General features: G+C 42.2%; 1 protein-coding gene across 1 annotated transcript in view; it reads right to left on the reverse strand.

Moving 5' to 3' along the window:
* The window catches only part of LOC115105898 (uncharacterized), a 47,498-nt gene that overhangs the window by 12,728 nt on the left and 6,977 nt on the right, over nt 1-27,793 (reverse strand). Inside the window, exons 3-5 of the mRNA XM_029628377.2 lie at nt 6,918-7,036; nt 6,116-6,205; nt 2,758-2,878 (exon numbers count right to left, since the gene is read on the reverse strand). Coding sequence (XP_029484237.1) covers nt 2,758-2,878; nt 6,116-6,205; nt 6,918-7,036 — 330 coding nt within the window. The remainder of the gene's footprint in view (nt 1-2,757; nt 2,879-6,115; nt 6,206-6,917; nt 7,037-27,793) is intronic.

Genomic DNA, 27,793 nt, shown 5'->3' on the forward strand with positions numbered 1-27,793 from the left:
TGGAATCAAAACATTACTGCATGTAATGCGCCAATGTAAACTGAGGTTTTTGGATATAAATATGTACATTATCGAACAAAGCATACATGTATTGTGTAACATGATGTCCTATGAGTGTTAGTGATTAGTGATTCATTTGATCTATATTTCTGCTTTTTGTGACTTCAATCTTTGGCTGTGTTTTTTCGACTTGGCTATGACCTAACATAATCATATGTTGTGCTTTAGCTGTAAAGCATTTTTTAAATCGGACACGATGGGTAGATTAACAAGAGGTTGATCTTTCATTTGCTGTATTGGATTTGTTAATGTGTGAAAGTTACATACTTCTAAAAAATATTTTAGAATTTTGCGCGCCGCCTTTTTAGCGGAATGTTGTTGAGGGGTTCCGCCTGCGCTAGAAAGGTTAAACAGCTTGGAAAATTCCAGAAAATTATGTCATGGCTTTAGAAGCTTCTCATAGGCTAATTGACATCATTTGTGGATGTATTTCAAGGCCTACCTTTCAAACTCAGTGCCTCTTTGCTTGACATCATGGGAAAATCAAAAGAAAATCAGCCAAGACCTCAGAAAAACATTTGTAGAACTTTTCCAAACGCCTGAAGGTACCATGTTCATCTGTACAAACAATAGTACGCAAGTATAAACACCATGGGACCATGCAGCCGATATACCGCTCAGGAAGGAGACACATTCTGTCTCCTAGAGATGAATGTACTTTTGTGCGAAAAGTGCAAATCAATCCCAGAACAACAGCAAAGGACCCTGTGAAGATCCTGGGTGAAACCGGTACAAAAGTATCTACATCCTCAGTAAAACGAGTCCTATATCGACATAACCTGAACGACCGCTCAGCAAGGAAGACGCCACTGCTCCAATACCGCCATAAAAAAGACAGACTACGGTTTGCAACTGCACAAGGGGACAAAGATCATACTTTTTGGAGAAATGTCCTCTGGTCTGATGAAACAAAAATATAACTTTTTGGCCATAATGACCATTGTTATGTTTGGAGTAAAAAGAGAGAGGCTTACAAGCCGAAGAACACCATCCCAACTGTGAAGCACGGGGGTGGCAGCATCATGTTGTGGGGGTGCTTTGCTGCAGGAGGGACTAGTGCAACTTCACAAAATAGATGGCATCATGAGGAGGGAAATGTCAGGAATTGTGAAAAACTGAGTTTAAATGTACTTGGCCAAGGTGTATGTAAACTTCCGACTTCAACTGTATGTGTATATACAGTGGGGAGAACCCTAAAAAAACAGAAAATCACATTGTATGATTTTTAAGTAATTAATTTGCATTTTATTGCATGACATAAGAATTTGATCACCTACCAACCAGTAAGAATTCCGGCTCTCACAGACCTGTTAGTTTTTCTTTAAGAAGCCCTCCTGTTCTCCACTCATTACCTTTATTAACTGCACCTGTTTGAACTCGTTACCTGTATAAAAGACACCTGTCCACACACTCAATCAAACAGACTCCAACCACTCCATATTGGCCAAGATGACAGTCAATCACCCTCGGTCTGGGGCTCCATGCAAGATCTCACCTCGTGGGGCATCAATGATCATGAGGAAGGTGAGGGATCAGCCCAGAACTACACGGCAGGACCTGGTCAATGACCTGAAGAGAGCTGGGACCACAGCCTCAAAGAAAACCATTAGTAACACACTACGCCGTCATGGATTAAAATACTGCAGCGCACACAAGGTCCCCCTGCTCAGGGCCAGCGCATGTCCAGGTCCGTCTGATGTTTGCAATGACCCTCTGGATGATCCAGAGGAGGAATGGGAGAAGGTCATGTGGTCTGATGAGACAAAAATAGAGCTTTTTGGTCTAAACTCCCCTCACCATGTTTGGAGGAAGAAGAAGGATGAGTACAAACCCCAAGAACACCATCCCAACCGTGAAGCATGGAGGTGGAAACATAATTCTTTGGGGATGCTTTTCTGCAAAGGGGACAGGACGACTGCACCGTATTGAGGGGAGGATGGATGGGGCCATGTATAGCAAGATCTTGGCCAACAACCTCCTTCCCTCAGTAAGAGCATTGAAGATGGGTTGTGGCTGGGTCTTCCAGCATGACAACGACCCGAAACACGCAGCCAGGGCAACTAAGGAGTGGCTCCGTAAGAAGCATCTCAAGGTCCTGGAGTGGCCTAGCCAGTCTCCAGACCTGAACCCAATAGAAAATCTTTGGAGGGAGCTGAAAGTCCGTATTGCCCAGCGACAGCACCGAAACCTGAAGGATCTGGAGAAGGTCTGTATGGAGGAGTGGGACAAAATCCCTGCTGCAGTGTGTGCAAACCTGGTCAAGAACTACAGGAAACGTATGATCTCTGTAATTGCAAACAAAAATTTCTGTACCAAATATTAAGTTCTGCTTTTCTGATGTATCAAATACTTATGTCATGCAATAAAATGCAAATGAATTACTTAAAAATCATACAATGTGATTTTCTGGATTTTTGTTTTAGATTCCGTCTCTCACAGTTGAAGTGTAACTATGATAAAAATTGCAGACCTCTACATGCTTTGTAAGTAGGAAAACCTGTGAAATCGGCAGTGTATCAAATACTTGTTCTCCCCACTGTATATATATAAAATATATACATATATATTTTATCCCACGTCCCCGCAGGAGGCATTTTGCTAGGCTGTTATTGTAAATAATAATTTGTTCTTAACTGACTTGCCAAGTTAAATAAAGGTTAATTAAAATAAATAAATAAATAAATATACTGAACATACCATCTGGTCCGGCCTCTGAGTCGGGCTGGTTGGGCTTGAGGGCGAATTGAAGCTGACACCTGAACATGGCTCTGTCATCCATGTGTATCAGCTCATACACACTCTGGTGCACCACATCAGACTGGACAGAAATACACAGTACCAGTCAAACACCTCCTCAAACACCTACACCTACTCATTCAAGGGTTTTTCTTTATTTTTACTATTTTCTACATTGTAGAATAATAGTGAAGACATCAACACTATGAAATAACAATTATGAAATCATGTCGTAACCAAAAGTGTTACTGTTAAACAAATCAAAATATGTTTTATATTTGAGATTCTTCAAAGTAGCCACATTTGCCTTGATGACAGCTTTGCACACTCTTGGCATTCTCTCAACCAGCTTCATGAGGAATGCTTTTCCAACAGTCTTGAAGGAGTTGATGATGAGCACTTTTTGGCTGCTTTTCCTTCACTCTGCGGTCCATCTCATTCCAAACCATCTCAATTGGGCTGAGGTCGGGTGATTGTGGAGGCCAGGTCATCTGATGCAGCACTCCATCACTCTCCTTCTTGGTCAAATAGGCTTTACACAGCCTGGAGGTGTGTTGGGTCATTGTCCTGTTGAAAAACAAATGATAGTCCTACTAAGCACAAACCAGATGGGATGGCGTATCGCTGCAAGAATGCTGTGGTAGCCATGCTGGTTAACAGTGCCTTGAATTCTAAATAAATCACTGACAGTGTCACCAGCAAAGCACCCCCATGCCATCACACCTCCTCCTCCATGCTTCACGGTGGGAACCATACATGCAGATATCATCTGTTCACCTACTCTGCGTCTCACAAAGATAAGGAGGTTGGAACCAAAAATCTTGCATTTGGATTCAGCAGACCAAAGAACGGATTTCCACCGGTCTAATGTCCATTGCTCGTGTTTCTTGGCCCAGCAAAGTCTCTTCTTCTTATAGGTGTCCTTTAGTAGTGGTTTCTTTGCAGCAGTTCGACTATGAAGGCCTGATTGACGCAGTCACCTCTGAACAGTTAATGTTGAGATGTGTCTGTTACTTGAATTCTGTGAAGCATTTATTTGGGCTGCAATTTTTCTGGCTGGTAACTCTAATGAACTTATCTTCTGCAGCAGAAGTAAATCTGGGTCTTCCTTTCCTGTGGCGGTCCTCACGAGAGCCAGTTTCATCATAGCGCTTGATGGTTTTTGCAACTGCACTAGAAGAAAATGTAAAAGTTCTTGAGATTTTCTGTTTTGACTGACCTTCATGTCTCAAAGTAATGATGGACTGTTGTTCCTCTTTGCTTATTTGAGCTGTTCTTGCCATAATATGGCCTTGGTATTTTACCAAATAGGGCTATCTTCTGTATACCATCCCTACCTTGTCACAACACAACTGATTGTCTCAAATGCATTAAAGAAGAAAATTACACAAATTAACTTTGGCTCACCTGTTAATTGAAATGCATACCACCTTATGAATCTGGTTGAGAGAATGCCAATAGTGTGCAAAGCTGTCATCAAGGCAAAGGGTGGCTACTTTGAAGAATATAAAATACATTTTGATTTGTTTAACACTTTTTTGGTTATTACATGATTCCATATGTGTTATTTCATAGTGTTGATGTCTTCACTATTATTCTACAATGTAGAAAATAGTCAAAGTAAAGAAAAACCCTTGAATGAGTAGGTGTGTCCAAACTAGACTGGTACTGTGTACATTACTAAACACATTAATACCCGGAGTGATATTCAGAATCCTCAAAGTACAGTTAGTCCTAAATAATGAGATAGAAAGCAGCCTGAGTTGTCAAAATCCTATAATCAATAATCCTACAGTGCATTCAGAATGTATTCAGACCCCTTGACTTTTACCACATTTTGACACGTTACAACCTCATTCTAAAATGGATTAAATCTATTTTTCTTCATCAATCTACACACAATACCCATAAGGACAAAGCGAAAACAGGTTTTTATCAAAAAGAAAATAAAAGAAAAAGGAATTCAGAACCTTTGCTATGACACTTGAAATTGAGCTCAGGTGCATCCTGTTTCCATTGATCATCCTTGAGATGTTTCGACAACTTGATTGGAGTCCACGTGTAGTAAATAAATTAATTTGATTGGATATGATTTGGAAAGGCACACACCTGTCTATATAAGGTCCCACAGTTGGCAGTGCGTGTCAGAGTAAAATCCAAGCCATCAGGTCAGAATTGTGTTGGATTGTGTCGAGGCACAGATCTATGGAACGGTACCAAAACATTTTTTCAGCATTAAAGGTCCCCAATATCACAGTGGCCTACATTATTCTTAAATGGAGGAAGTTTGGGACCACCAAGACTCTTCCTAGAGCTGACCGCCGGGCCAAACTGAGCAATCGGGGGAGAAGGGCCTTGGTCAGGGAGGTGACCAAAAACCTGATGGTCACTCTGACAGAGCTCCAGAGTTCCTCTGTGGAGATGCAAGAACCTTCCAGAAGGACAACCATTTCTGCAGCACTCCACCAATCAGGCCTTTATGGTAGAATGGCCAGACAGAAGCCACTCCTCAATAACAGGCACATGACAGCCCTCTTAGAGTTTGACAAAAAGCACCTAAAGGACTCTCAGACTATGAGAAACAAGATTCTCTGGTCTGATGAACCTGCGATTGAACTCTTTGGCCTGAATGCCAAGCGTCACGTCTGGAGGAAACCTGGCACAATGAAACATGATGGTGGCAGCATCATGCTGATGGTATGTTTTTCAACGGCAGGAACTGGGAGACTAGTCAGGGTTGAGGGAAAGATAAACGGAGTAAAGTACAAAGAGATCCTTGATGAAAACCTGCTCCAGTGCGCTCAGGACCTCAGACTCGGGCAAAGGTTCACCTTCCAACAGGACAATGATCCTAAGCACACAGCCAAAACAATGCAGGAGTGGCTTCGGGACAAGTCTATGAATGTCATTGAGTGGCCCAGCCAGAGCCCGGACTTGAACCCGATCAATCATCTCTGGAGAGACCTGGAAATAGTTTTGCAGCGACACTCCCCATCCAACCTGACAGCTTGAGAGGATCTGCAGAGAAGAATGGGAGAAACTCCCCAAAAAGAAGACTCGAGGCTGTAATCGCTAAGGTGCTATAACAAAGTACTGAGTAAAGGATCTAAATACTTATGTAAATGTGATATTTCAGTTTTTTTTATTTTTTTATGTATAAAAATGTGCTTTGTCATTACGGGGTATTGTGTGTAGATTGATATTTAATCCATTTTAGAATAAAGCTGTAATGTAACAAAATTTGGAAAAGGTCAAGGGGTCTGAATACTTTCTGAATGCACTGTATAAGCATAATCAATAAGTAATAATAATGTTGTACCTGGTGGAAGCCCAGGTAGTCCTGGATGGTTGGAGAGGCGTAGAAGATAGAGTCATCAGTGGTGACCACCAGGACAAAACCATTCAGGGCCTACACAGAGAGAGAGAGCGCACGCGCATGCACACACACGCACACCACACACACACGCGCGCGCACACACACACACGCACGCACACACATGCACGCACGCACGCACACACACACACACACGCACGTACACACACAAGCATGGACACACACAACCCTTGTAATCCTAGGGCGGACCGCCTAAGCATTTTTTGTGGTCGCCGAAGTCCAAACAGTGAAAAACATTTGGTAAAAAGCTTTCAGTGTAAACTTAAATGACTAAAATCAGATATAAAGCATGTGGAACAGATTATGGACCTACATATATTTTTATAATATAATCTTTGTGAACTAACAATCATCAAAATAAAATAAAAGTCCAAATTGAAAATGATCAAAACATTTAATTTTGTTATTATGTTTGAGCAGAAGAACACAGCAATAGCCATGGCAAAATGCATAAAATTGCAGGAAATTACCTTTAAAATTGCAATTCCTCTCTCAGCATCATGGCAAAATCCGTCAAATTACAGGAAATTACCTTCTCTCAGCTGCATAGCAAAATGTGTAGAATTGTAGGAAATTTCTCTACACCGCCAAGATGGGCGCCTCTAAAATGCTCTACAATTTAGCCTCACCAACAGCCAACTGCGCTCATTGCCACGCCCCCTGTCACGCACACCACCTAAGCCCCTTTTTGATGCAGACAAACCCTACACACACACACTCTGTATACCTGCAGCAGTAGGTTTCCCTCGGAGAGGCTGACTCCGTCTATAGAAGTGGCTGTCCGTCCGTTCCTACAGTTCCCACTGAGAGGGGGGGCCGGCCACTCACACTTCTTCTGGAGGGTCGCTGGAACACAAGAGAGGAGAACATGGCTTAGTTCTTAGATTCACTTCTTATTCCTTTGATTTACTTCTTAGTCCTTAGATTTACTTATTTGTTCTTCGTCCTTAAACTTAGTTTTTAGATTTAGTTCTTAGTCCTTAGCAGTGTTTCGGCTGCAATCAATGCCGCCACGCACCCAAAATATGGAACATGAAAAAAATAGTACCTCTTATAACAGCTAATGGAAAATGCCATGGCGATGGTAACTGGAATAATCTAATGTCACAGAAAATGTAACTGAAAAAAGGATTGTGTATTTTTGAAGATGCTGGAACAGTCCACATTTACTTTTCCTCTGCAAACAAAACAAGTAATGAATATAAAAATCAGACAACCCCATAGTAGAATAGTTTATCTATTTACCTAATCGGCTTGTTGTTGTGTGCTCTAGATAAATATTTCTCTCGATGGCGCATTTAAGTTACAAGTGCCATAGGGAGAGAATTCCCAGAATTGAATTTAGTCTGATCAAGACAAAGGAGATGATTGTGGACTACAGGAAAAGGAGGACCGAGCACACCTCCATTCTCATCGACGGGGCTGCAGTGGAGCAGGTTGAGAGCTTCAAGTTTCTTGGTGTCCACATCACCAACAAACTATCATGGTCCAAACGTCACTCGCTCTGAGACTTGGAGTGGTTGTTCCCCTTGCGGAGCGATGGGAAACGCTGCATCGAGGGAGGCTGTTGTCGATGTGTTCCTGGTTCGAGCCCAGGTAGGGGCGAGGAGAGGGACGGAAGCTATACTGTTACACTGGCAATACTAAAGTGCCTATAAGAACATCCAATCCAATAGTGAAAGGTATATGAAATACAAATCGTATAGAGAGAAAATGTCCTAGAATTCCTATAATAACTACAACCTAAAACTTCTTACCTGGGAATATTGAAGACTCATGTTAAAAGGAACCACCAGCTTTCATATGTTCTCATGTTCTGAGCAAGGAATTTAAACGTTAGCTTTCTTACATGGCACATATTGCACTTTTACTTTCTTCTCCAACACTTTGTTTTTGCATTATTTAAACCAAATTGAACATGTTTCCCTTTATTTTAGGCTAAATTGATTTTATTGATATATTATATTAAGTTAAAATAAGTGTTCATTCAGTATTGTTGTAATTGTCATTATTACAAATAAATGTAAAAAAAACTGGCCGATTAATTGGTATCGGCTTTTTCTGGTCCTCCAATAATAGGTATCGGTATCGGCGTTGAAAAATCAGAATTGGTCGACCTCTAGTCAACATCATACTTTCACAATCTTAGCTAGCAGTCATCATCATGAATCAGGTCGACAAACTACTGGCAAATACTTTTTAATCCTTGTCATATGAAGAGAAATAATGAAGGGAAATTATAGATAAAACGTATTGGTGCTCATCGGCCATTGGACATAAACATTACACAAGTTGGAAATCGTAAATTCAACGAGTGGTTTGGAAGGAATCAGCGACAGTGGCTCTTTGGTTCCAAGTCTGGGATTAAGGGGCTCTTTTGAAATTTAAAATGATATAACATTCAACATTGGACATGCTGTCAATGAAGCATGATTTGTGCCGCACTCAAAACAACTGTTAACTCGGAGGACCACCTTCCTGTTCAAGTGAGCACAGCATGAACAATGTGAGTCCAAAAATGTATTGTATGCTGCTTCATAAATGATGTAATATACCAGGGAGATATATATACACTGTATATATATACTGTAGCTAAGACAGTAATACTAAGTGTATGTTGTGTAGAAAGATGTTAGTAGCCCATGTGCCTCACCCTAATCATTTGGTCTATTTACCCCTTTTAGTTTTCACCTACTGTTATAACTGTTCTACTGTAGCCTATAACTTGTTTTAGAGAAATGTAATAATCGAATATTGTAAGAGCTTTCATTGTCTGCTTATAGGCTATCCAGTTAAAGTGAACTTGGCAACATGTCTTATTTTCACGTGGGGAAAGGGAACATAAACTCTGCATGTGGACAAATTAGAACCTTTTAGCACCACACAAATAAGGGACAGTTCACGGCTCCACACACTCACTCTTAATGCATGCGTGGCTGATAGCCTTCGGTCTGCCTCACTGCTCACAGAATGGAATTCGCAACACAACAAGCTCATGGGTTATTAAAAAGTGTATTATCTTTAATAATTTTACACATTTACAAATGATTGTACCAATATGTACATTGGTTATTTCTGGAGGTGGAAATTATGTCAGCATCATTTTATTTTGGGTGTAAAATGTTATTTTAAAAGGTCACCAGAACTCAATCCTTCTACATAAAAATGATCAGAGGGGGGTTCATCCGCAACCTTTTCCCCACATGGCCAATTGTTTTTCCCAGAGGAAACACTGGTCCTCAGATTTAGTTCTTAGTCCTTAGATTTATTTGCAGTGTACAGTCCACACCATAGACAAAGAGGAGACAGGACTGTCTGGAGCCTTTGTGAGTCAGACCAAGACCCAACTCATGACAGCAAAACATACAGTTACCCAGAACAACACCAAGGCCTGCCAAAGACTGGCATGATGATTTCCACAGTCTTTAATAAATGTACTACAACTGAGAACTACTGTGATGAAAAGCTTGGCATACGTTCTATACTGTACATACATGTCACATCAAAGTGACAAGTCAATCATCATCAATTATCCTACATTACATTCTGCCAAGTCCTGAGAGACACAGACTTTATGGTTTTCTCATCAACAAACCACCCACGCAGTCTACTCTACACAGACTGTAGGATAGATCCACACACAGTCCTTTAAACGTCATTACATTAACTCAACTAATCTCCACTGACTGAACAAACCTTACAGACAGACAGACAGACAGACAGACAGACAGACAGACAGACAGACAGACAGACAGACAGGCAGAGAGGCAGACAGAGACAGGCAGACAGAGGCAGACAGACAGAGACAGACAGGACAGGACAGACACTCTACATGAGATTTTTGACATCAGGCGTCCCGATGAGAGCGGATATGTGCTAGATGTCTCCACAGCCACATATTCTAGATTCCATGTTTCTGCTATTCTTAGGATGGTCGCTAACTACAGAGCACATACAGTACACTGATAATCATTATCATTGCATCCCTGGGCTATTTCTGGAACAAACAGAGTATCAGTGACTTCCTACAGGGATAACACAAACATGTGGGCATGTATACATGCGCATACACACAAAAAACACACACAAACACCTGCAGTCATTCCATCTGTAAGTAGGACAACAGGACACAAAAGAAAGGAGAGAAAGGAGAGCTTCATATCAGCCGTGTGTATGTATGTATATATATATATATATATATTTATAACTTTTTTATATTTTTTAAAATTTATTTTCCATAAATTCATCTTCAAAACACTCTCCTGCAACCCGCCTTACCAATTTATATAAAAAAGAAAGAAAGTATTATTTACCTCAAATCTGTAATCCTCCATAGAAGCTAGCCAGAAGCTAGCCAGAGCTAGAAGCTAGTTAGCTTCTTTACTGGCTAAACGTTAGTATTCAGCTAACCACGGTTTGTGGTCATCAGCTAAATCTATTGGCAGTTTTGTACGGCGCGGCTCGGAACATACCGGACCTATTTTTCTCTCCATGTTCCCCCCAAGCTCTGAACATTTATACCTGGATCTCGCAGCTAGCTAGCTGTTATCCGTGTGACTATTGGCTTACGTCGATTCCGGAGCAAACATCAATTATTCCGGAGCTAGCCAGCTGAAGAGTTCCAACAGTCACTCCTGGGCTACAATCACCTATCCGGACCCGTTTTACTGCCAACGTGGAGCCCCACCGGGCCTTATCCAGCTGGCTCCTCCGTCGCGACGTTACCTGAATGCCCATCTGCGGTCTGCTAATCGTTAGCGGTCTTATCGGCTGCTATCTGAATAGACCTATCTGACAATTTTTTTCTTGGGCTTCTATAACTATATCTATTATTTTTTTAGCGAATTGGATTGGTCCCCTCTACCACACGGAACCCCACTAATCCTACCGACGGAAATACACGAGGTGGCTAAAAACAGACCTCCATCCTATGCTAGCTTGCTACCGATGGCCCGGCTAGCTGTCTGAATCGCCGTGACCCCAACCAACCTCACTACTCACTGGACCCTTTTGATCACTCGACTAACCATGCCTCTCCTTAATGTCAATATGCCTTGTCCATTGCTGTTCTGGTTAGTGTTTATTGGCTTATTTCACTGAAGAGCCTCTAGTCCTGCTTACTATACCTTATCCAACCTATTAGGTCCACCAACCACACATGCGATGACATCTCCTGGTTTCAATGATGTTTCTAGAGACAATATCTCTCTCGTCACTCAATACCTAGGTTTACCTCCACTGTATTCACATCCTACCATACCTTTGTCTGTAAATTATACCTTGAAGCTATTTTATCACCCCCAGAAACCTCCTTTTACTCTCTCTTCCAGACGTTCTAGACGACCAATTCTCATTGCTTTTAGCCGTACCCTTATCCTACTCCTCCTCTTTTCCTCTGGTGATGTAGAGGTGAATCCAGGCCCTGCAGGGCCTAGCTCCCCTCCTATTCCCCAGGCGCTCTCTTTTGATGACTTCTGTAACCGTAATAGCCTTGGTTTCATGCATGTTAACATTAGAAGCCTCCTCCCTAAGTTTGTTTTATTCACTGCTTTAGCCCACTCTGCCAACTCGGATGTTCTAGCTGTGTCTGAATCCTGGCTTAGGAAGACCACCAAAAATTCTGAAATTTTCATCCTTAACTACAACATTTTCAGACAAGATAGAACTGCCAAAGGGAGCGGTGTTGCAATCTACTGCAAAGATAGCCTGCAGAGTTCTGTCCTACTATCCAGGTCTGTACCCAAACAATTTGAACTTCTACTTTTAAAAATCCACCTCTCTAAAAACAAGTCTCTCACTGTTGCCGCCTGCTATAGACCACCTTCTGCCCCCAGCTGTGCTCTGGACACCATATGTGAACTGATTGCCCCCCATCTATCTTCAGAGCTCGTGCTGCTAGGCAACCTAAACTGGAACATGCTTAACACCCCAGCCATCCTACAATCTAAGCTTGATGCCCTCAATCTCACACAAATTATCAATGGACCTACCAGGTACCCCCCCAAAGCCGTAAACACGGGCACCCTCATAGATATCATTCTAACCAACTTGCCCTCTAAATAAACCTCTGCTGTCTTCAACCAAGATCTCAGTGATCACTGCCACATTGCCTGCATCCGTAATCGGTCAGCGGTCAAACGACCTCCACTCATCACTGTCAAACGCTCCCTGAAACACTTCAGCGAGCAGGCCTTTCTAATCAACCTGGATATTGGATATTGATCTCATCCCGTCAGTAGAGGATGCCTGGTTATTTTTTTTAAATGCCTTCCTAACCATCTTAAATAAGCATGCCCCATTCAAGAAATTTAGAACCAGGAACAGATATAGCCCTTGGTTCTCCCCAGACCTGACTGCCCTTAACCAACACAAAAACATCCTATGGCGTTCTGCATTAGCATCGAACAGCCCCCGTGATATGCAGCTTTTCAGGGAAGCTAGAAACCATTATACACAGGCAGTTAGAAAAGCCAAGGCTAGCTTTTTCAAGCAGAAATTTTCTTCCTGCAACACTAACTCAAAAAAGTTCTGGGACACTGTAAAGTCCATGGAGAATAAGAACACCTCCTCCCAGCTGCCCACTGCACTGAAGATAGGAAACACTGTCACCACTGATAAATCCACTATAATTGAGAATTTCAATAAGCATTTTTCTACGGCTGGCCATGCTTTCCACCTGGCTACCCCTACCCCGGTCAACAGCACTGCACCCCCCACAGGAACTCGCCCAAACCTTCCCCATTTCTCCTTCTCCCAAATCCAGTCAGCTGATGTTCTGAAGGAGCTGCAAAATCTGGACCCCTATAAATCAGCCGGGCTAGACAATCTGGACCATTTCTTTCTAAAAACAATCTGCCAAAATTGTTGCCACCCCTAATACTAGCCTGTTCAACCTCTCTTTCGTGTCGTATGAGATTCCCAAAGATTGGAAAGCAGCTGCGGTCATCCCCCTCTTCAAAGGGGGACACACTCTTGACCCAAACTGCTATAGACCTATATCTATCCTACCCTGCCTTTCTAAGGTCTTCGAAAGACAAGTCAACAAACAAATTACCGACCATTTCGAATATCACCATAACCTCTCTGCTATGCAATCTGGTTTCAGAGCTGGTCATGGTTGCACCTCAGCCACGATCAAGGTCCTAAACGATATCTTAACCACCATCGATAAGAAACATTACTGTGCAGCCGTATTCATTGATCTGGAGAAGGCTTTCGACTCTGTCAATCACTACATCCTCATCGGCAGACTCGGCAGCCTTGGTTTCTCAAATGATTGCCTCGCCTGGTTCACCAACTACTTCTCTGATAGATTTCAGTGTGTCAAATCGGAGGGTCTGCTGTCCGGACCTCTGGCAGTCTCTATGGGCGTGCCACAAGGTTCAATTCTTGGACCGACTCTCTTCTCTGTATACATCAATGATGTCGCTCTTGCTGCTGGTGAGTCTCTGATCCACCTCTACGCAGACGACACCATTCTGTATACTTCTGGCCCTTCTTTGGACACTGCGTTAACAACCCTCCAGGCAAGCTTCAATACCATACAACTCTCCTTCCGTGGCCTCCAATTGCTCTAAAATACAAGTAAAACTAAATGCATGCTCTTCAACCGTTCGCTGCCTGCACCTGCCCGCCTGTCCAACATCACTACTCTGGACGGCTCTGAATACATGGACAACTACAAATACCTAGGTGTCTGGTTAGACTGTAAACTCTCCTTCCAGACCCACATCAAACATCTCCAATCCAAAGTTAAATCTAGAATTGGCTTCCTATTTCGCAACAAAGCATCCTTCACTCATGCTGCCAAACATACCCTTGTAAAACTGACCATCCTACCAATCCTCGACTTCGGCGATGTCATTTACAAAATAGCCTCAAATACCCTACTCAACAAATTGGATGCAGTCTATCACAGTGCCATCCATTTTGTCACCAAAGCCCCATAAATTACCCACCATTGCGACCTGTACACTCTCTTTGGCTGGCCCTCGCTTCATACTCATCGCCAAACCCACTGGCTCCATGTCATCTACAAGACCCTGCTAGGTAAAGTCCCCCCTTATCTCAGCTTGCTGGTCACCATAGCATCACCCGCCTGTAGCACGCGCTCCAGCAGGTATATCTCTATGGTCACCCCCAAAACCAATTCTTTCTTTGGCCGCCTCTCATTCCAGTTCTCTGCTGCCAATGATTGGAACGAATTACAAAAATCTCTGAAACTGGAAACGCTTATCTCCCTCACTAGCTTTAAGCACCAGCTGTCAGAGCAGCTCACAGATTACTGCACCTGTACATAGCCCACCTATCATTTAGCCCAAACAACTACCTCTTTCCCTACTGTATTTATTTTATTTATTTATTTTGCTCCTTTGCACCCCATTATTTTTATTTCTACTTTGCACATTCTTCCACTGCAAATCTACCATTCCAGTGTTTTACTTGCTATATTGTATTTACTTTGTCACCATGGCCTTTTCCCCTTTACCTCCCTTATCTCACCTCATTTGCTCACATCGTATATAGACTCGCAATTGTAAATGAGAACTTGTTCTCAACTTCCCTACCTGGTTAAATAAAGGTGAAATAAAAAATAAATAAATAAAACTTGTTTCTACTGTATTATTGACTGTATGTTTGTTTTACTCCATGTGTAACTCTGTGTCGTTGTATGTGTCGAACTGCTTTGCTTTATCTTGGCCAGGTCGCAATTGTAAATGAGAACTTGTTCTCAACTTGCCTACCTGGTTAAATAAAGGTGAAATAAAAAAATGTATGTATGTATGAAGTCGGAAGTTTACATACACCTTAGCCAAATACATTTAAACTCAGTTTTTAACAATTCTTGACATTTAATCCGAATAAGAATTCCCTGCCTTAGGTCAGGTAGTATTAACAATTTATTTTAAGAATGTGAAATGTCAGAATAATTGTAGAGAGAATGATTTATTTAAGCTTTTATTTATTTCATCACATTCCCAGTGGGTCAGAAGTTTACATACACTCAATTAGTATTTGGTAGCATTGCCTTTAAATTGTTTAACTTGGGTCAAACATTTGGGTAGCCTTCCACAAGCTTCCCACAATAAGTTGGGTGAATTGTGGCTCATTCCTCCTGACAGAGCTGATGTAACTGAGTCAGGTTTGTAGGCCTCCTTGCTCGCACACGCTTTTTCAGTTCTGCCCACAAATTTTCTATAGGATTGAGGTCAGGGCTTTGTGATGGCCACTCCAATACCTTGACTTTGTTGTCCTTAAGCCATTTTGCCACACCTTTGGAAGTATGCTTGGGGTCATTGTCCATTTGGAAGACCCATTTGCGAACAAGCTTTAACTTCCTGACTGATGTCTTGAGATGTTGCTGTGGTTGGGATGGTGTTCTTCGGCTTGCAAGCGTCCCCCTTTTTCCTCCAAACATAATGATGGTCATTATGGCCGAACAGTTCTATTTTTGTTTCATCAGACCAGAGGACATTTCTCCAAAAAGTACGATCTTTGTCCTCAGGTGCAGTTTCAAACCGTAGTCTGGCTTTTTTATGCCGGTTTTGGAGCAGTGGCTTCTTCCTTGCTGAGCGGCATTTCAGGTTATGTCGATATAGGACTCGTTTTACTGTGGATATACAGTGCCTTGCGAAAGTATTCGGCCCCCTTGAACTTTGCGACCTTTTGCCACATTTCAGGCTTCAAACATAAAGATATAAATCTGTATTTTTTTGTGAAGAATCAACAACAAGTGGGACACAATCATGAAGTGGAACGACATTTATTGGATATTTACAACTTTTTTAACAAATCAAAAACTGAAAAATTGGGCGTGCAAAATTATTCAGCCCCTTTACTTTCAGTGCAGCAAACTCTCTCCAGAAGTTCAGTGAGGATCTCTGAATGATCCAATGTTGACCTAAATGACTAATGATGATAAATACAATCCACCTGTGTGTAATCAAGTCTCTGTATAAATGCACCTGCACTGTGATAGTCTCAGAGGTCCGTTAAAAGCGCAGAGAGCATCATGAAGAACAAGGCAGGTCCGAGATACTGTTGTGAAGAAGTTTAAAGCCGGATTTGGATACAAAAACATTTCCCAAGCTTTAAACATCCCAAGGAGCACTGTGCAAGCGATAATATTGAAATGGAAGGAGTATCAGACCACTGCAAATCTACCAAGACCTGGCCGTCCCTCTAAACTTTCAGCTCATACAAGGAGAAGACTGATCAGAGATGCAGCCAAGAGGCCCATGATCATTCTGGATGAACTGCAGAGATCTACAGCTGAGGTGGGAGACTCTGACCATAGGACAACAATCAGTCGTTTATTACACAAATCTGGCCTTTATGGAAGAGTGGCAAGAAGAAAGCCATTTCTTAAAGATATCCATAAAAAGTGTCATTTAAAGTTTGCCACAAGCCACCTGGGAGACACACCAAACATGTGGAAGAAGGTGCTCTGGTCAGATGAAACCAAAATTGAACTTTTTGGCAACAATGCAAAACGTTATGTTTGGCGTAAAAGCAACACAGCTCATCACCCTGAACTCACCATCCCCACTGTCAAACATGGTGGTGGCAGCATCATGGTTTGGGCCTGCTTTTCTTCAGCAGGGACAGGGAAGATGGTTAAAATTGATGGGAAGATGGATGGAGCCAAATACAGGACCATTCTGGAAGAAAACCTGGAGGAGTCTGCAAAAGACCTGAGACTGGGACGGAGATTTGTCTTCCAACAAGACAATGATCCAAAACATAAAGCAAAATCTACAATGGAATGGTTCAAAAATAAACATATCCAGGTGTTAGAATGGCCAAGTCAAAGTCCAGACCAGAATCCAATCGAGAATCTGTGGAAAGAACTGAAAACTGCTGTTCACAAATGCTCTCCATCCAACCTCACTGAGCTCGAGCTGTTTTGCAAGGAGTAATGGGAAAAGATTTCAGTCTCTCGATGTGCAAAACTGATAGAGACATACCCCAAGCGACTTACAGCTGTAATCGCAGCAAAAGGTGGCGCTACAAAGTATTAACTTAAGGGGGCTGAATAATTTTGCACGCCCAATTTTTCAGTTTTTGATTTGTTAAAAAAGTTTGATATTATCCAATAAATGTCGTTCCACATCATGATTGTGTCCCACTTGTTGTTGATTCTTCACAAAAAAAATACAGTTTTATATCTTTATGTTTGAAGCCTGAAATGTGGCAAAAGGTCACAAAGTTCAAGGGGGCCGAATACTTTCGCAAGGCACTGTAGATACTTTTGACCTGTTTCCTCCAGCATCTTCCCAAAGTCCTTTGCTGTTGTTCTGGGATTGATTTGCACTTTTCGCACCAAAGTACGTTCATCTTTAGGAGACAGAACGCGTCTTCTTCCCTGAGTGGTATGACGGCTGCGTGGTCCCATGGTGTTCATACTTGCGTACTATTGTTTGTACAGATGAATGTGGTACCTTCAGGCATTTGGAAATTGCTCCCAAGGATGAACCAGACTTGTGGAAGTCTTGTCTGATTTCTTTTGATTTTCCCATGACATCACAGGTACACCTTAGCCTATCAGAAGCTTCTAAAGCCATGACATCATTTTCTGGTATTTTCCAAGCTGTTTAAAGGCATAGTCAACTTAGTGTATGTAAACTTCTGACCCACTGGAATTGTGATATAGTGAATTATAAGTTAAATAATCTGTCAGTAAACAATTGTTGGAAAAATGACTTGTGTCATACACAAAGTAGATGTCCTAACTGACTTGCCAAAACTGTAGTTTGTTAACAAGACACTTGTGGAGTGGTTGAAAAACTAGCTTTAATGACTCCAACCTAAGTGTATGTAAACTTCTGACTTCACCTATATATATAAACTCAGCAAAAAAAGAAACTTCCTCTCACTGTCAACTGTATTTTTTTCCAGCAAACTTAACATGTGTAAATATTTGTATGAACATAACAAGATTCAACAACTGAGACATAAACTGAAAAAGTTCCACAGACATGTGACTAACAGAAATTGAATAATGTCCCTGAACAAAGGGGGGATCAAAATAAAAAGTAACAGTCAGTATCTGGTGTGGCCACCAGCTGCATTAAGTACTGCAATGCATCTCCTCCTCATGGACTGCACCAGATTTGCCAGTTCTTGCTGTGAGATGTTACCCCACTCTCCTACCAAGGCACCTGCGAGTTCCCACATTCCTGGGGGGAAAAGCCCTAGCCCTCACCCTGCGAGCCAACAGGTCCCAGACGTGAGATCCTGGCTCATCGCTGGCCATGGCAGAACATTGACATTCCTGTCTTGCAGGAAATCACGCACAGAACGAGCAGTATGGCTGGTGGCGTTGTCATGTCAGGATGAGCCTGCAGGAAGGGTACCACATGAGGGAGGAGGATGTCTTCCCTGTAACGCACAGAGTTGAGATTGCCTGCAATGACAACAAGCTCAGTCTGTTGATGCTGTGAGACACCGCCCCAGACCACGACGGATCCTCCACCTCCAAATCGATCCCGCTACAGAGTACAAGCCTCGGTGTAACACTCATTCCTTTGACGATAAACGGGAATCCGACCATCACCCCTGGTGAGACAAAACCGCAAATTGTCAGTGAAGAGCATTTTTTGCCAGTCCTGTCTGGTCCAGCCACGGTGGGTTTGTGCCCATAAGTGACGTTGTTGCCGGTGATGTCTGGTGAGGACCTGCCTTACAACAGGCCTACAAGCCCTCAGTCCAGCCTCTCTCAGCCTATTGCGGACAGTCTGAGCACTAATGGAGGGATTGTGCGTTCCTGGTGTAACTCGTGCAGTTGTTGCCATCCTGTACCTGTCCCGCAGCTGTGATGTTCAGATGTACCGATCCTGTGCAGGTGTTGTTACACGTGGTCTGCCACTGCGAGGACGATCAGCTGTCCGTCCTGTCTCCCTGTAAACGCTGTCTTAGGCGTCTCACAGTACGGACATTGCAATTTATTGCCCTAGCCACATCTGCAGTCCTCATGCCTCCTTGCATGTTCACGAAGATGAGCAGGGACCCTGGGCATCTTTCTTGTGGTGTTTTTCAGAGTCAGGGGAAAGGCCTCTTTAGTGTCCTAAGATCATAACTGTGGTCATAATTGCCTATTGTCTGTAAGCTATTAGTGTCTTTACGACCGTTCCACAGGCACATCTTCATTAATTGTTTATGGTTCATTAAACAAGCATGGGAAACAGTGTTTAAACCCTTTACAATGAAGATCTGTGAAGTAATTTGGATTTTTAATTTGGATCTGTGAAGTAATTTGGAGTAGTCTGTTGTCACCACCTGCAGAACAACTCCTTTATTGGGGGTGTCTTGCTAATTGCCTATAATTTCCACCTGTTGTCTATTCCATTTGCACAAGAGCATGTGAAATGTATTGTCAATCAGTGTTGCTTCCTAAGTGGACAGTTTGATTTCACAGAAGTGTGATTGACTTGGAGTTATATTGTGTTGTTTAAGTGTTCCCTTTATTTTTTTTGTTCAGTGTATATATATATATATATATATATATATATATACACACACACACACACACACACACACACACACATATACACAGATACACACACACAGTCACACACACCTGCCATCCCTTTCATGTGGTCCAGCCAGGAGTGTGTGTGTGTGCGCGTGTGTATAGATGACTGTCTCTGACTGTACTCCTGTAGTCATTTGAGTGTAAGCCCTCCCTGTCTCCAGACTAACCTAACTACACAATTTGTCCTCCTGCCCTGTCATGTCCTCCCCTATCCGGCCCGTCCCATCTTGCCCTGCTCTGTCCTGTCCTCCCTTGTCCTGTCTAGGGTCGCAAAGGGAGGGTATATTACTGGAAACTTTCCCAGTAAACTACCAGAATTGTGTCATCTTTCAAGCATTCCATATAATATATCACAAGCCATCTAGTGGCCCTTATGGGTACTTCAGATTATCACAGGTGTCTGTAATTATCTCTGGTTCTCTGTGTGGCCTTATCACATGTCAATTATATGAAATAATTAAATAAGATGATTTTACAAAAACATTTTAGCTGTAGCCTGTGTGTGTCTCTGAGTGTGGTTTCTGCTTATCACCCAAACAGGCCACATACACACATCCTGCTTCTCATTCCTGACCACAGTGGCTGCTAGGGACTGATATCAGCCACCACTTTGGTTCTCGGGTCAAGGTTAGGGTCAGAAACATTATCAGAGCTCAGAAAAGGAGGAACTTCGTGGATAGAACAGCATGTCTATTTTTGTGAGAAACAGAATTTGACTTCTGCCTCCCTTAAAGACACACACACACAGAAAGAGAGAGAGTTGGTGATAAACATTGGTAGGCTAATAGATGAGTTCCCTCCATACAATGTACCGGCACTTTGAAGACTTGTTATGACAGTCAAGTCCTGGAAACTGAGGCAGCTGAGGCAGTTGTGACAGTCAGCGTGCACTAGACCAGAGCATGCAGTTATCAGGAGCTATTAAAATACAAGTAGTTTAAATTTGTATTACACTTAACAGAGCTTGCACTTGTCAGTTGACTGTACATCTTAACAATATCCAATCAATTAGAGGAGTGTAAAAGTGGACCACTCACTCCAGAGGAAACCAATGGTTAGGTAGGCAAGAGTTAGGTTAATGACTGGACTGACTGGGATTCAACCCAGCTCAATCCCCCCTTCCTCAGCTCTCCCTCCCTCACCCCTCCTTATCAACAAACACAGGAAACAGGCCTGATGATCAGCCAGCCAAGCCATTGCACACACAGCAGCACCAAAAGCCTGATAAACATCTGATTGGCCCTGGAGGCTGTAACACCATAAACAAGCAAGAAGTGACTGTAACCAGTGGGCTACAACAACAAAAACATCATAATGAGGTTTCAGTCCCAAAACAACTGCAGATCTGAGGAACTGGATATGTACAGTGGGACAAAAAAGTATTTAGTCAGCCACCAATTGTGCAAGTTCTCCCACTTAAAAAGATGAGAGAGGCCTGTAATTTTCATTATAGGTACACTTCAACTATGACAGACAAAATGAGAAAAAATCACATTGTAGGATTTTTAATGAATTTATTTGCAAATTATGGTGGAAAATAAGTATTTGGTCAATAACAAAAGTTTATCTCAATACTATGCTATACACCCTTTGTTGGCAATGACAGAGGTCAAACATTTTCTGTAAGTCTTCACAAGGTTTTCACACACTGTTGCTGGTATTTTGGCCCATTCCTCCATGCAGATCTCCTCTAGAGCAGTGATGTTTTGGGGCTGTTGCTGGGCAACACGGACTTTCAACTCCCTCCAAAGATTTTCTATGGGGTTGAGATCTGGAGACTGGCTAGGCCACTCCAGGAACTTGAAATGCTTCTTACGAAGCCACTCCTTCGTTGCCCGGGCGGTGTGTTTGACATGGGATGGCACTGTACCCTGGCAGTGTACCATAGACATGGGATGGCACTGTACCCTGGCAGTGTACCATAGACATGGGATGGCACTGTACCCTGGTAATATACCGTAGACATGGGATGGCATTGTACCCTGGCAGTGTACCATAGACATAGGATGGCACTGTACCCTGGCAGTGTACCATAGACATGGGATGGCATTGTACCCTGGCAGTGTACCATAGACATGGGATGGCATTGTACCCTGGCAGTGTACCATAGACATGGGATGGCACTGTACCCTGGCAGTGTACCATAGACATGGGATGGCATTGTACCCTAGCAGTGTACCATAGACATGGGATGGCACTGTACCCTGGCAGTGTACCATAGACATGGGATGGCACTGTACCCTGGCAGTGTACCATAGACATGGGATGGCACTGTACCCTGGCAGTGTACCATAGACATGGGATGGCACTGTACCCTGGCAGTGTACCATAGACATGGGATGGCACTGTACCCTGGCAGTGTACCATAGACATGGGATGGCACTGTACCCTGGCAGTATACCATAGACATGGGATGGCACTGTACCCTGGCAGTATACCGTAGACATGGGATGGCATTGTACCCTGCCAGTGTACCATAGACATGGGATGGCACTGTACCCTGGCAGTGTACCATAGACATGGGATGGCACTGTACCCTGGCAGTGTACCATAGACATGGGATGGCATTGTACCCTGGCAGTGTACCATAGACATGGGATGGCACTGTACCCTGGCAGTGTACCATAGACATGGGATGGCACTGTACCCTGGCAGTGTACCATAGACATGGGATGGCACTGTACCCTGGCAGTGTACCATAGACATGGGATGGCATTGTACCCTGGCAGTGTACCATAGACATGGGATGGCATTGTACCCTGGCAGTGTACCATAGACATGGGATGGCATTGTACCCTGGCAGTGTACCATAGACATGGGATGGCACTGTACCCTGGCAGTGTACCATAGACATGGGATGGCACTGTACCCTGGCAGTGTACCATAGACATGGGATGGCACTGTACCCTGGCAGTATACCATAGACATGGGATGGCATTGTACCCTGGCAGTACAGACATGCTCCTCACAGACAATTACTACAGAAAAACACACACACACAGGGCCAATAAAAAGGCCCAGGCACAAATACACACACATCAACCGACACGCTGAAACAAATCTGTGTCAGAAGGATTCCGTGTCAACTCTTATTTCAATCTCTCTGTTCTCCTTTGAGTCAGACAGACAACAGACAGCTAGGCTTCAGCCACCTCAGACAGACAACAGGACATAGACATGGAAACTACACAACCATTCACCATGCAGATCCTTAAGAGCTGCACCTAAACTCAGAGGAAAAAACACTCAACTTGAAAGACTGAATCCTAACTTCAGATATAAAAAAATATTACTTGTTAAACAAAATCTTTTTCCATGAGCAACTATATTAGTATTAGTGACAAGCAGTTGATAATACCTCAAATCTCCCCGCTGCATCCCCTTCGTGTAGCCGTAATCCTCCCATGCCTCTTGTGGCCAGTGGCTGAATACTATAATTCCCTTCTCCTGGCTGCGTGCCAAAGCACCTCTCACTCACATAGCTCTCTGTCACGTGATCAGGTCTTTCTCACAGGCTACAAGTGAAAACAGACACATCGAGGACGCAACTGCACTCATCCTTATCCTTATCCAAATCCGAACCACATATTGAAGATATTGGAAGAACTGTGCACATTTTTGTCAGCCAACAAGATCAGTAGGCATAACGAACAGAAAAAGCAATAGCCTATGTCAATCTACTATCCCCATCGTACAAAAGTTGACCTTTTCTATTCTGTGCTAGAAATAAATGTTACAAACATAGTCTGGGAAACTTGTGGGATGCAATAGATCCCAAATTGATACAACCATTAGCATAAAATTAGTTTTGTAGTGATTCCTATGTTGTTGATGTAAAGAACAGTTGTTGGTCCGTGGTGTGTAATGAGGAGCAAACAGACGCTGCATTACTTATTCCAATGACTAATAAGCATGCACCATTAAGAAAATTACTGTAAAGACGGTTAAATCCTTGTGGATTGAGGATGAATTGAAAAATTGTCTGGTTAAGAGGGATGAGGCAAAAGGAATGGCAAATAAGTCTGGCGGCACAACCGAATGGCAAACGCATTGCAAATTGAGAAATCATATGACTAAACTGAATTAAAAAGAAGAACCTACACTTTGAAACAAAGATATATTACATAAAGAATGATGATAAAAAAAACTTTGGAGCATGGCAAAAAAGGCATGGAATCAGATGGCTCATTCATCACAAAACCAACTGATTTTGCCAACCACTTTAATGATTTTGGTTTGCAAGATAAGCAAACGTAGGCATGACATGCCAGCAACAAAAGCTAACACTACACATCCAGGTACGGTGCCAGTCAAGAGTTTGGACACTCATTAAAGGGTTTTTCTTTATTTTCTACATTATAAAATTATAGTGAAGACATCAAAACAATGAAATAACACTGTTACGGATACAAGTATCCTGTGTGTGTGTGTTTCTTTTCTCTCCTTCTCCCCTCACAGGTGAAAATCATCACTCCCCAATCAGTCAACAATCATCAATCAGAAGACACACCACCTGTTTCCTACCCAATCACAGTTCCTTTCCCTTGGTTTAAAAACCCCATCAGTTGTTTGCTCTAGAGCTCAATCTCTCTGTAAATGCCATGTCTGTAGGTCTGTGTTTCACTCTCTCGTTGTGTATGAACCTCTCTTTTGTTTGAGCACCTCCATAGCACTTTGTCCTCACCTGTGAGTATTGTTTTTGGTTATGGTGTTTGTTTGCTTGTGGGAAAAGAGGAAACCAAGACAAGTCGCCCATGGGCATACATTACCCGTAGGTAAACTTTGTTAAATACACTAGTTAGAACTGGGCGGACCACCCACTGTATTTTTGGTTAGTTAGCTGTTGTTAAAGTAGGCTAGTCTAGCTTAGTTTAAAAAAAAATATTTATTGTTTCTTTCCTTGGGTCCAGCTCGGCCCCTTTTCCTGAAGTTTGTACACACCTACTCATTCCGGGGGTTCTTTATTTTTACTGTTTTCTACATTGTAGAATAATGGTGAAGACATCAAAACTATGAAATAACACATATGGAATCATGTAGTAACCAAAAAAATGTTAAACAAATCAAAATATATTTTATATTTGAGATTCTTCAAAGTAGCCACCCTTTGCCTTGATGACAGCTTTGCAAGCTCTTGACATTCTCTCAACCAGCTTCACCTGGAATGCTTTTTCCAACAGTCTTGAAGAAGTTCCCACATATGCTGAGTACTTGTTGGCTGCTTTTCCTTCACTCTGCGGTCCAACTCATACCAAACCATCTCAATTGGGTTGAGGTCGGGTGATTGAACAAATGAACTTATTCTCTGCAGTGGAGGTAACTCTGGGTCTTCCTTTCCTGTGGCAGTCCTCATAAGAGCCAGTTTCATCATAGCGCTTGATGGTTTTTGCAACTGCACTTGAAGAAACTTTCAAAGTTTTTGACATTTTCCGGACTGACTGACCTCCATGTCTTAAATTAATGATGGACTGTCATTTCTCTTTGCTTATTTGAGCTGTTCTTGCCATAATATGGACTTGGTATTTTACCAAATAGGGCTATCTTCTTTATACCACCCCTACCTTGTCACAACACAACTGATTGGCTCAAAAGCATTAAGAAGTAAAGAAATTCCACAAATGAACTTTTAACAAGGCACACCTGTTAATTTAAATGCATTCCAGGTGACTACCTCATGAAGCTGGTTGAGAGAATGCCAAGAGTGTGCAAAGCTGTCAAAGGCAAAGGGTGGCTACTTTGAAGAATCTCAAATATAAAATATATTTTGATTTGTTTAACATGTTTTTGGTTACTACATGATTCCATATGTGTTATTTCATAGTTGATGTCTTCACCATTATTCTACAATGTAAAAATAAAGAACCCCCGGAATGAGTAGGTGTGTGAACTTTTGACTGGTACTGTATATCTGACCAAATTATGAAAGATAACAAGATTGTGGGGCTGTTTTGTTGGACTTCAGTGTGGCTTTTGACATTATGGATCATAGTCTGCTGCTTGAAAAACGTATGTGTTATGGCTTTACACCCCCTGCTATATTGTGGATAAAGAATTACCTGTCTAACAGACCACAGAGGGTGTTCTTTAATGGAAGCCTCTCCATAATCCAGGTAGAATCTGGAATTCCCCAGGGCAGCTGTCTAGGCCCCTTATTTTTTATCAATCTTTACTAGCGACATGCCACCGCTTTACAAAAGGTGTAGAGCCTAACTGGCAAACACATACAGCGTGTGAGTTTCAAGTTGGAGAAGATCATTTTCACCATAAAAATGCACCTTTATAATAAAAGCATTACATGCATAATTGCATTTGTGGTCACTTTTGAGAATGGTGTTTTCCTGCTAATTGAACATTTGCGCTTATAGCCTATTGCTATGAGCGCATTGCTGTGCTTATTCTGTGAAGAAATAGACCAATAGTTTATCAACATTTTAAGCTAAACGTTCTCATCTGTTGCGTTAGGCTCATTGCTTAAAATAGTATTTTTAAAATTTTGTATTTATGGATCCCCACTACTCTTCCTGGGGTCGAGCAACATTAACTTCTTGCGGATCAGTGGGACGCTAACGTCCCATTTCGACAACTTCCGGTGAAATTGCAGAGCGCCAAATTCAAATTAAATTACTATAAATATTAAACCTTCATGAAATCACAAGTGCAATACAACAAAATAAAGCTTAACTTGTTCAGATTTCAAAAGGGCTTTACGGCGAGAGCAAACCATGCGATTATCTGAGGACCGCGCCCAGCACACAAATGCATAACAAATCACTTTCAACCAGGGAGTTGCGACACGGAAGTCAGAAATAGCGATTATAATACATGCCTTACATTTGAAGATCTTCTGTTGGCACTCAAAGGTCACAGTTACATTACAAATGGTCATTTCGTTCGGTAATGTCAGTCTTTATATCCATAAAAACTTAGTTTAGCTGGCACGCTTCAGTCAATAATCCACTCGGTTTCCCTCTTTCAAAATGCATACAAAATGAATCCCAAACATTACCAATAAACTTATCCAAACAAGTCAATCAACGTTTATAATCAAACCTTAGGTACCCTAATATGCAAATAAACGATACAATTTAAGACGAAGAATCGTTATTGTATTTACCAGAGAAAAATACCAAAGAACGTGCTCTCATTCACACGCTTGGAAACACTTGCAGTCAATTTGCAATCTACAAATGATTTGCAGTTATGTTTCCGGCCCCCTGACCATCCACTCAAGTTGAATCTAGTTGATGATCCCTGCTGTAGAGCATGTTAACTTCTTGCGGCGAGCCATCCCGGATCCGGGATCGTGAATACAGCCTCAAGCTCATTACCATAACGCAACGTTAACTATTCATGAAAATCGCAAATGAAATGAAATCAATATGCTAGCTCTCAAGCTTAGCCTTTTGTTAACAACACTGTCATCTCAGATTTTCTAAAATATGCTTCTCAACCATAGCAAAACTAGCATTTGTGTAACAGTATTCATAGCTAGCATTAGCATTTAGCGTTAGCATTCAGCAGGCAACATTTTCACAAAAAACAGAAAACCATTCAAATAAAATAATTTACCTTTGAAGAACTTCGGATGTTTTCAATGAGGAGACTCTCAGTTAGATAGCAAATGTTCCGTTTTTCCTGAAAGCTTATTTGTGCAGGAGAACTCGGTCCGTTTTCTGCGTCATGTTTGGCTACCAAAAAAAAACGAAAATTCATTCGTCAAAACGCCAAACTTTTTTCCAAATTAACTCCATAATATCGACTGAAACGTGGTAAACGTTTAGAATCAATCTTCAACGTGTTTTTCACATATCTCTTCGATGATATATCGTTCGTGAAAGTGTGCTTTCCCCTCTGAATCCCATGGCAAAATGCCTGCAGCTGAAGTTTACGCACCAATTTAGACAAAGGACACCGGGCGGACCCCTGGCAAATGTAGTCTCTTATGGCCAATCTTCCAATGATATGCCTACAAATACGTCACAATGCTGCAGACACCTTGGACGAACAGCAGAGAGCTTATGCTCGTTCATGGCACATTCACAGCCATATAAGGAGACGATGGAAAACAG

Source organism: Oncorhynchus nerka, linkage group LG22 (assembly GCF_034236695.1).
Source record: "Oncorhynchus nerka isolate Pitt River linkage group LG22, Oner_Uvic_2.0, whole genome shotgun sequence".
Taxonomy (NCBI): Eukaryota; Metazoa; Chordata; class Actinopteri; order Salmoniformes; family Salmonidae; genus Oncorhynchus; species Oncorhynchus nerka.